Genomic DNA, 11021 nt, shown 5'->3' on the forward strand with positions numbered 1-11021 from the left:
CCCTCCTCCCTTCCTCCCTTCTTCCCCTCCTCCCCTCCTCCTCTCCTGCCCTCCTCCCTTCTTCCCCTCCTCCCCTCCTTCCCTCCTCCACGAACCATCTGCCCTGGACCTTGCCTGGCTTTCCACTGCCACACAGGTCTTGGGGCTTCCAGCTCTTCCTACCCACTTTATTTTAGAGAATGTGCAACTACCTTGACACCTAGCTACTCTGAAGACACTGTCCAGGGGCTTTGGGTTTGTCTATCTAGTTGCTCTAACGTTATGCTGACTGGGCAGAATCTGAAGGCTCTGCTGCAGCCTTTCCTGCCATTTCCTGAGAAGCCCTCATGTCAGTCTTTATTTCAGCCATTTTAATGGATGGAAAGTGGCATCTGAATGTCGTTTAATTTGCATTTCTCTGATGACCATGATAATGAACACCTTTTCATATACTGAGCTATTTATAGTTCTTTGGTGAAGTATCCAAATATTTTATCCATTTTAAAAACTGGGTTGTCTTTTTAGTATTGAATTTTAAATACCCTTGAATACAATTCTGGGGCTACTTTTTTCATTTTCTCAATGGTGTCTTGATAAGCAGAAGCTTAATTCTGAAGTTCAATTGGTTAATATTTTATGGCTAGTTCTTTTTTAAAAAACTGTTATTAAAAACAGGGTCTCGCTATGTTGCCCAGGCTGGTCTCTTAACTCCTGAGCTCCAGCAATCCGCATCGGCCTCCCAAAGTGTTGGGATTACAGGCATGAGCCACCTGCACCTGGCCTTTTCTTTTTTAAATAGAGGTGGGTTCTCACTATGTTGACCAGGCTAGTCTAGAAACTTCTGGCTTCAAGCAATCCTCCCGCCTTGGCATCCCAGAAAGTGCTGAGATTATAGACACACGAGCCACCATGCCATTTTTTGTTTAAAATGTTTCCTTCTGGCCAATGGCTGGGTCTTTAATGGGTGCTTAAGGAATCTTTGTCTACCCTAAAGTCATGAAGCTATTCTCCTACATTTTCTTCTGAAAGCTTTATAATTCTAGTTTTTATGTTAAGATCTTCATGTTTATGGTGTAAGGTGGTGGCAGGGGTGTCACAGTTAATTTTTGTCCACCGGGATATCAGATTCTTGCAGCACCATATGTTCTAATAATTTTCCGTTCCCCACTGAATTATATTGGCTCCTTTGCTGCAAATCAGTTGGCCATAGATGTTTGGGTCTATTTCTCTTCCACCAATCAATTCTTTATCTATAAGTCAGTAGCACAGTAAGTCTTGAATTAGCGTCAGTCCTCCAATTTAATTCCTTATTATTTTGGCCACTCTTAGTCCTATGCACTTTCATATAAATTTAAAATTATCACTTTCCACAGAAAGCATACTGGGAGTTTGATTAAAAGTCGTGGGTTTCACCACGTTGGCCAGCCTGGTCTCGAACTCCTGACCTCAGGTGATGCGTTTAAAAAAAAAAAAGAAAAATTAGCATTAAAACCATAGATCAAATTGTGGAAAATTAACATTTTAATGACACTGAGTCTTCCAATCACGAATGTAGTGTAGTTCGCAATTTATCGAATCCTGATTTTTCTTAATGTTTTGTACTTTTTATCATACAAGTCTTACACATATTTTGTTATATGTACCTAAGTTCTTATATTTTGGATGCTGTTGTAAACTGCAGTCACAATACCATGAACTTCAGTTTTGAGCTGTTTGTTGCCCATATGAAGAACAATTCATTTTTATATTGATTTTTTTTTTTTTGTGGTCCTGATAAATTCCTATGTCTAGTAGTACTTTTGAAGACGCCCTGTGATTTTCTGCATACTCGACCGTAGTCTGCAAATACACTGTCACTTCTTCCTTCCTAATGTACACGCCTTTCATTTCCTTTTCTTGCCGTATTGTGCTGGCTGGGGGAGGTAAGAACAGCTTCCCAGTCACCTTCTCATTACATGAGGCTGCAGTGTCTCCACAGACGCACTTTGTGAGGCTGAGGAATTTTCTTTCCATTCCTAGTTTGCTGAGTTTTTATCATAAGTGGGTGTTGAATTCTGTCAAATTTTTTATCTACATGTTTTTACTGCAGGGTTACATATGCCTTTCCCCCTGTATTGCTATCGTTGTAAATTATATTGATCAAATCTCTTATGTAAACCATCTTTCCATTCCGAGACTAAAACCAATTTGTTCATAATGTAGCATCCTTTTTATATGTTGTTGGATTTGATTTGCTAATTTTTGTAAGGAAATTTTTTTTTTCTATATTCATGTAGGATATAAAAATCCTCTGTTCTCTACTTGCTCATCCCTCCCTCCCTCCCTGTATTAGCTGGGTTTTCTAGAAAAGCAGAACCAATAGCCTGTATAGACATATAGAAAGAGATTTATCACGAGGGACTGAGACACTCTGTGATTTGCTGCCTGCAAGCTGGAAGCCCAGGAAAGGCAGTGGTGGTGTTCCAGCCCCAGGCTGAAGGCTTTTGAGCCAGAGAGCCAATGATGTAGGCCCTGGTCTGAGTCCAAAGGCCTGAGAGCCAGAGTGCTGACATCTAGCTCAAGGAGAGAGCAAGTCACCCTTCCTTCATCTTTTCGTCCTATTTGGGCTCCCAGTGGATTGAGTGGTGCCCACCGGCATTTGTGAGAGCAGATCTTTATTGAGTCTGCTGATTGAAACGCTAATCTCCTCTGGAAACACCCTCAGACACTTGCAGAAATAATGTCTTACCAGCTACCTGAGCTCTTTTAACTTCGTCAAGTTGACATAAAATCAGCCACCCTACTCCCCATAATCCCTAGCAAGCAGTGGTCTTTTTGTCTTCATGTTTTTGCCTTTTCCAGAACGTCGTACAGTTGGAATCATACAGTATGTAGCTTTTTCAGATTGGCTTATTTCACTGAGTAATAGACTCTTAAGATTCCTCCATAACTTTTCAAGGCTTATGGCTTAATTCTTCTTAGCACTGAACGTTCCATTGTCTGAATGTACCATGCTCATCCATTCATGTGCTAAAGGACATCTGGCTTGTTTCCGGGTTTTGACAATCATGAATAAAGCTGCTATAAAATCCAGGCGCAGATTTTGTGTGGTTTGTAGCTCCTTTGGGGAAATACCAAGGAGCACAACTGCTGCATCATTTCGTCAGAGTATGTTTAGCTCTGTAAGAAACTTGCCCAAGTGGCTGTCCCGCTTTGCACTCCCACCGGCAGCGAACAGCAGCGAGCCGGAGCCCCTGCTCCCACCGGGGGCGAATCGGAGCGAGCCAGAGCTCCTCCTCGCACCAGCCTCTTCCATCTTGGTCATTTGAGGTTTTTTTTTTTTTTTTTTTTTAATCAATTTTCCTGATCTTCTCAAATAAGCTTTTAGTTTTCTCTATTGTTGTCACTCATTTTTGCTTCTCTAACTTGCTCTTTTTCTGTTAAGACGGAAGCTAAGGTCATCGAGACGTGCTTATCCTTTTCTAATATAGGTGCTCAATGCTATCAAACTTCCAAGTACTGCTTTAGCTGCACGCCACACACTTTGATATGTTGTATTTTCATTTTTGGTCAGTTCGGAATACTTTTCTTTTACCCTAAGGTACTGGGAAGTGTGCTAATTTATTTGGAGATTTTCCAAAAGTGTCTTTTATTGATTTCTATTATACTTTGTATGACTTGAATTTTTATGCCTATATCGCGCCTTGCTCCATATCCCAGAATATGGTCTATCTTGGTAAATGTTCAAGTGTATTTGAAAACAATGTGTATTCTGTTGTTGGGTAGTGTCAATTAATTAGGGCAAGATGGGTTGATTGATAGTGCTGTTCAAGGTTTCTACATTCTACTCTTTTTCTGTCTACTTGTTCTATCAATTACTGAGAGGTGTGTTGAAATCTCTTACTATAATTGTGGATGGGTATGCTTCTTGCAGTTTTAACAGAACTTCAAAATAAAGGCCACAAAAACAGATAAACTGGGATTATTTCTTCTTGGTGAGTTGCGTCTTTCTTTTATACACGAAATGACTCTGTATCATCTGTAATAATATGATTCGTGCGTGAAGCTCCTGTCCACTACTAACATGTCTATCCAGAGGTCTTTCACGTGTTCCCGCCCTTGTATTTGTAACGTATTCATATTTAAAGTGAGTTTCTTCTAGGCCGCATACAGTTGGATCTTGCATTTTAATCTTGCCTTTTATTACCTGCAGTACACTCAATGTGATGACTGACTGACATTGTTGGACTTCAATCTGCCATCTTGCTGCTCTTGTTTTCTATATGTACCATCTGGCCTTTGAGGTCAAATCACAGATAAAATAGGATGTGGTACTGAAACTGTTTTGTGGTTCAAGGTAATATGCCTGAGTGCATACCCTGCAAGATGAGACTGTTTGGGAGGAAAATTCATCTTGTATTTCAGACTTTTTAGTATATGCAGAGGATTCCCAAATGTATTGTCTCTAATTCAGATAGATCTTCCAAGAGTCTGACCTCTGTGCCCAGTTGCTTGTTGAACAGCTCTCCCTGGGTGCTGCACAGGCAACTCTGATGTCCAGTATCTAACGTCACGCAGCTCAAGCTGGGAAATGGGGCTGCATCATGAGAGGCGAAGACAGCCACCGGGCCTGCTGTGTCATCAGCTGAATCCAAGAGCATCTATCCCACCTCAGACCAGAGGCCCCAATACAAGACAAAAATATCCTAGTTAAATAATCAAAAAGATCCTTTATTTTAAATGTAGATAGTATCATAATTCATCAAAATAATTTATAATCGTTAACTGCCTCTTAATACTGTCTTAGAAATGATGCCTTGTGAAGTTAAACATAATGTAGATTCAGTTCTTTTAAATGATCTACTTAGAACATACTATACAAATAATAAATTTTATTTATTTATTTTTTTTAGAAAAAGCACTATCTCCTATGAAGTCTTCTAAGAAAGGAAATCATGACAAGTTCCTGATCGGGTAAAAACCACGCATCATTAAACGGGATTAAAATGAGGCATGGATAAATCTGAATAGAAACATCCGTCTTCCTGGGTTTTGTCCGTCTGTACAAGCCCAGTTCTATAAGAAATTCCTTAACAGCAGCTCAGAGATGACCTCGATGTCTAGGTAAAACATACTTCTTCACATGGGGACATTCCGGGCGCCCATCTCTGTCAGACGCGTGTCACCTCTGCTGACATGCCCAGACAGCTCTGGGAAGACAGGGGAATGTCCCTCTCCAAGACAGCTCCGCTCTACCCACCCAGGCCTCCCTCGAGCCCAGTCTCCACACAGGAGGCAATGCCTGACGAAGCACCGTTCCCGCCACAGCAGCCACCTTAACCTTCCAAATGCCACTGCTGTGAGGAGGAGCCGTCACAGATCGCCATGGCGACGGAGCCCTTCTGATCCCGGGGATCCACCGCTCTCAGGCACTGTCCAACCGACACCTGGTATAGCCGATTATTTTTCTGGAAAAAAAAAAGGGGGGAGCAAGAAAAAAAGACCGCCAGTTACTGGCAAAATGTGGAAATCCAGAAGAGACATGGAGCATTAAAGAATTCAGATTAAATAAGGGATACAACAGTTCCCTTAGTCTAAAGATTAGTTTTCTGCTGTTCCAGTTACCTGCAGTACGGTACAGTAAGATGATTTGTGACCACATAATCTGCATTATATTGATTGGTTTTTATAGAGAGAATGAACAGGCTGTGGGGCTCCCTCGATCCTCCCGCCTTGGCCTTCCTCAGTGCTGGGACTACAGACGTGAGCCACTGCACAACCACAGTATGTTATTACAACTGATCTGGTTTATTATGAGTTACTGTTGTGAACCTCTTACTCTGCCTGATAAATTTTATCACAGGTATACGTCTCTAGAAAGAAATCCAGTATATACAGGGTACCTGTGGGTTCAGGTGTCCTCTGGGGGTCTTGGAACATCTTCCCCCCCGATAAGGGGGGACCACCATACTGCAAACTAAGAAGACCTCCCCCCAAGGTAGAATATAAGTTCATCTCCCTCACTCAACCTCGTGGGCTTTTGTACATTCTCCCAACATCACCGGGCACTCCTCACCCCAAAGGTCCACTGCTGGGATCCTCCTGACCCGTGGCATTTCATGAGCCGTGGTGGGTCTGATGAGCGAGTCTCTGACATGTCTAGACAAAGGAGACTATTTAAAACCAATTCATGCTCTTCATTATAAATCCAGATCTAGAGAAGAAAAAAAAATTTAGATACTGAATTTCAAGACTGAACAACACTTTACACATTCTTTCACAGATGTATTCTGTAAGGTCTCAAAGCAGAAACAGACCAGTGCACTAGACTTACAGGGAAGCAGATTCACCTTGGTTCATTCCACTTCAAGAGCTAGGCAGGAGGAGTTGAGGCGCTGTTCTGGGAGGAAACCTAAGCAGTGGGTGAATTTTGTTCATTGAATTTAACTGACTGAATGAATTAAGTCTTTTACAATTTTAGAGTTTAGCAATTATATAATTCTCTGAATTCCTGGACTGTGCGGCAAGCTTCTGGCTGGCTTCTGGGGAAGAAGGGCACGTGGCTGCCATTTCTATGGATTCCTCACCTGTGGGGCAGTCAGGAAGTGCGTAAGTTGAACCACAGGCTCTCTTCAGGAACACCTGGGGGACGGGGCAAGTGCCGTGAGTAACCTCCTCTCCAACGTGCGGTATCACTGAGTTCAAAAGGAACCTGTTCTTTTCTAATTATGTACTCATTGCTTCAGCTTAGAGACCCAATATGGGTGTGTGCAGTCTGTGTTAATATGAAGACCCCTGATCAGAGTCATAGGGAGCGGCACGAGAGTTTCCTGCCATGCTGCTATTGTTTCATGGCCTGTGTGTCCAGTAAGGGAGCTGCTGGCCACATGCAGCTACTGTGCCCTTGAAATGTGACTAGTGTGAGGCAGAACGGCTTAAGTTAGCTGACTTACGAAGCCACATGTGACTGCTGGCTAGTGTTAGCACAACTACGCAGCAACACAGTATATTTAGTATAGGGTAGCTAACTCCATCACCCAACTTGTATTTTCTGGAACAAATTTCAGCACTCATCTCACTGTGACCTACACCACTGAAACATCACCGCGATTTTAATCCTTCCACCTCTCCTACCCAGATAAAGGCACAGAAATCCCTTTCAAACACGTTTTCAACACATGTATCACCTGAGACAGTGGGCATGAACTCTCCTGGTAGATGTTTGATGAAATTTCACAGTATACATTATTTACCAAAAAGCCCAAATTGTTTTTTTTCATTCCTGAGTGACACCAACCCCCAACTAAAATAGAAATGAAACATTGTAGTCTTGAGCCACCACAATTTATGCGATCAGATTGCTGTTAGGTTATGCTATTTTATCAGACACAAATGAGTTTGAAATTACTGTTCCAAATTGAAGTAAGTTATTTGCCGATTTTTAGGGCCGCTTTTTTATTTAGGAGACATACATACGCTGAAGTTAAATTATGTGAATGAAATGAACTGAAATTCTGTAGAATATTAGAAAATACAAATAATGGTGTAAACAATTAAAATGTTGCTATGACAATGAGCAGAGGTAGGAAAAACATCCAAAGGGGACAAAAGCAGCTGACTGAGATGGCATCTATGGCCACGCTCATCCTTTTAACCCATTTATGCCGGAGGTGCAAGTTTTTTGTGTGAAAAATCAGACCCTGGTGATGACTTTGAGCAGTAGGGTACAGCAAACTCCCACAGGCTTAGTGTTCCAATAACAGAACACTAGGCATAAATGGGTGCAGAGAAGCCAGAATAGTAGACACTGATGTCCTCAGGAGTGACTGCCAGCAGCTTCCCTTCCCTGGAAGCCGCCTTGCAGGCACTGGCTGTGAGTCCCGAGGTGCCACTCACCTGGTTTGGGTTGGTGTAGTCACAGGCCTTCAGCACCACGAGGCCTCCCTTCTGACTCGGGCGGCCCTGGGCCACCAGGCATGTGTTGGTCTGGAGGTGACGGAGCTGTAAGAGAAGGCACTGGCAGCTCAGCACGCGGGAGGCCGTGCCCGAGGTGCCTCCCAAGCCTGGATGTGGTTCTGAGCAAAATGTGAAAAGACTGTTCCACAGGTACCAGTTCCAAGGCTCATAAAAAGATACGCATTTTTTAATTCCTAAGTTCTCGCCTCAGCACACAGGAGCATCAGGACACACAAAAGTTGCAGCTCCAAAAGTTATTAGTGACTTTACCATGCAGGCAGTGTCAGGGAGAAAGTCTAGCTACATATACGTGTTTCCTATGTATAGCGGAGGAAGGAAATTAAAATATCATCCCTGCCCTAAAGAGCCTTAAAATGAAGTCAGGGATGTAAGAACAACACGTATGAAAAAGTACACAATTAAAGGCAACATGCATGAACTGGAGATACACAGATGCCAACGCTCACAGGGACTGCAATGGCACGAGAAACAGCAAGAGCTAAGAATGGACGGAATCAAGTGCAGGGCACGCTGCTCTCTCTTTTACTTAGAGAAAAACATCTCATCCTAAACATCTGGGCGGCTCTTTTGTCTTATTATAGGGTCGAGCGCTGAGGAAAGGGGAAAGCTCTAGGCTTCCTCCTAGCCACTGCGGGAGAGTTGGCACGGTTTTGGGAGAAGTGCCTTCTTCATAAAAGAAGGGACACTGGGCAACACAGACAACATCTGCCCTCAGCTTTAAGAAACCAACTCTAAGAGATGACTCAGGAGAAAGGGATGATTTTCTGGCCAGACCCCCACAATTTAACTGTGACCATATAACTGATGAGTTTAGGACCCAAAGAGAGCTAAGGAAATGTGGTTGATCAATGTGTTTTCCGCTGAGCTCAGGTGACTTTTGGGAACAGCCGGCATGAAATCCCATCCCATTCCCCAACTCTGACCCTCACTACCACCTCCACTGAGTCAGTTCCCAGAGCTGTGAGCAAACAGCAGATCACTGCTCCATTTCTCCACCTGTTTTCCTTTTGGGACCGGCCTCTATCCAGGGTGTATTCACCTGTGCCTCTGCGCTCTTGAAAGCTGTCACATAATTTATCCCCACAGAAGGCACGCTCCCTTCTAGGCTGGCAAGGCAAGGATCCTTAGTAACAGCAGCACAGATAGGAATACTTCTAAGGTCCTGCACTTGAGTAGAGGAAGTTCTCATAGAGAGAATATAATGAAAGGCAAGCTCAAGTCTGTCATTAGACTCTGTTAGGTCCACAATGTCATAGCTTATGGGCATCTCAAAGCTTTTCCTATCAAACACTTTTCACGAGACACTTGGAAAAGACTGCTTTCTTACCCTTCCACGCTGAAGGACTTTCGGGCGTTTTGGGCCTCTGTTGACAAAAATGGGTTGCTGGGGTTTGGCGTGGGGCCCAGATATCTGCATCTCTGGGTATATATTATCCAAATACCATTTAAATGATTTGCAGCCCAACTTCTTTCTCAATTCAACGCGCTCACTGATGTTTCCATAGCTTTTCGTCTTCAGGTCAGGTCTTAAGGAAAAATACTGCTCCTGAATTTTAAAAAGTGAAATAACGGAATTTTTCATTAAAAAATGATTATTATGCAATTATAGAGATTCTTTGCACAATTCAGTCTATCTGAGAATCAGGGAAGCAGGCGTACACATGCGATCAGTGGGTCTCCGACTCATTAGTCTCAGTACTTGACGCTCTTCCACTTTACTGAAACCCCAGGAGGTTCTGCTGTGTGGGCTGTGGCTGTTCATATTTACCATGCAGAAATCAAAACAGAGAGACCTACGAATTACTACTTCCTCAAAATAATTAGAAACTCATTTCAAACAAAATTTACTGATAACAGTGACATTGCTTTATATTTTTGCAAACCTTTTTGCTGGCTGACTTAAAACAAGTCAGCTGAATTCTCACATCTGCATTTACCTTGTTATGCTATGTTGTTTTGGTTAAATATATGTAAAACTACAACCTATATTCAATAACTTTTGAAGTTTAGTAACAATGTGGAATATGAAATCGCATTACAATTTGTACACTGTTGCATTAAAATCTACTGGTCTATTCAGTTGGGCGTGGTGGCTCACACTTGTAATCCCAGCACTTTGGGAGGCCGAGCCGGGCTTAAGGTCAGGAGTTCGAGCCCAGATTGGCCAACATGGTGAAGCCCCATCTCTACTAAAAGTACAAAAATTAGCTGGGCGTGATGCCACGTGCCTGTAATCCCAGCTACTGAGGAGGCTGAGGCAGGAGAATCGCTTGAACCCGGGAGGCAGAGGTTGTAGTGAGCCGAGATCACGATACTACACTCCAGCCTGGCGACAGAGACTCCATCTCAAAAAAAGAAAGAATGTGTCCTGGAGAGCAGTGGCTAGCTCCACCCACAACTCAGCCACACAAGTGTTTCTCCTTGAACCAACCGCTGTACTTCAGTACACGGCAGAAGTGCTTTCTGTGTGAGCATGCGTACTCACACAGGATACTAAAAAGGCACATTGAGGTTTACTAAAATTATTATGTCAATGACATTCTGAAATGAAACTGGCATTTGTCATCTGAGTGAGTGCTGGTGAAGAAGGCGGTGACTATAGTTAATTGGGTGCCGATGCCTCGATTTACGCCAAACGGCAGCCACTTTGCTCTCCTGATTTTACACACTCAGTGCAATGTCAGCATGGGGAAAGGGCCAAATACGGTATGAATCTGATTATGAAAATGACTTTAAACTGGCAGGCCTCCTGAAAGAGTGGCTAAGACAGGGACCATGTGTTGAGAACTATGCGAGCCAGTGATGAATCAGAGATTGACATGGAATTACACCAAAGTCTGGTCAAGGAGACAGAGGAGATGAACAATCCTGTGGAGAAGCACCCTGGAGTCCCTGCTCCCCTGCAAGCACAGCGCACTGCTCTGTCCCCATCATTCCAGCACATGCTACACGTGTCTCTGTTTACGTTTCCCTCACAGTGTGGAAAATTCCTGTGCACTCCCTTATTCATCTTTTATTCCCAAAACCTAACACAGAGCCTGGCATACAGTAGGCGCACAACACATGATTAAAAATACTATATACAA

General features: G+C 43.1%; 1 protein-coding gene across 3 annotated transcripts in view; it reads right to left on the reverse strand.

Moving 5' to 3' along the window:
* Positions 1 to 4662: 4662 nt before the first annotated feature.
* The window catches only part of GALNT11 (polypeptide N-acetylgalactosaminyltransferase 11), a 74044-nt gene continuing 67685 nt past the window's right edge, over positions 4663 to 11021 (reverse strand). For 2 of the 3 annotated variants that reach the window (XM_032244959.1, XM_032244960.1), the window contains exons 9-12: positions 9263 to 9481; positions 7855 to 7959; positions 6035 to 6172; positions 5235 to 5426 (exon numbers count right to left, since the gene is read on the reverse strand). In XM_032244959.1, coding sequence (XP_032100850.1) covers positions 5295 to 5426; positions 6035 to 6172; positions 7855 to 7959; positions 9263 to 9481 — 594 coding nt within the window. In that variant the 3' untranslated portion in view covers positions 5235 to 5294. Of the gene's footprint in view, positions 5427 to 6034; positions 6173 to 7854; positions 7960 to 9262; positions 9482 to 11021 lie in introns of all 3 variants that reach the window. The other variant, XM_032244958.1, reaches the window with a different exon arrangement.

Source organism: Sapajus apella, unplaced genomic scaffold, assembly GCF_009761245.1.
Source record: "Sapajus apella isolate SASKATOON/1434 unplaced genomic scaffold, GSC_monkey_1.0 scaffold56, whole genome shotgun sequence".
NCBI lineage: Eukaryota > Metazoa > Chordata > Mammalia > Primates > Cebidae > Sapajus > Sapajus apella.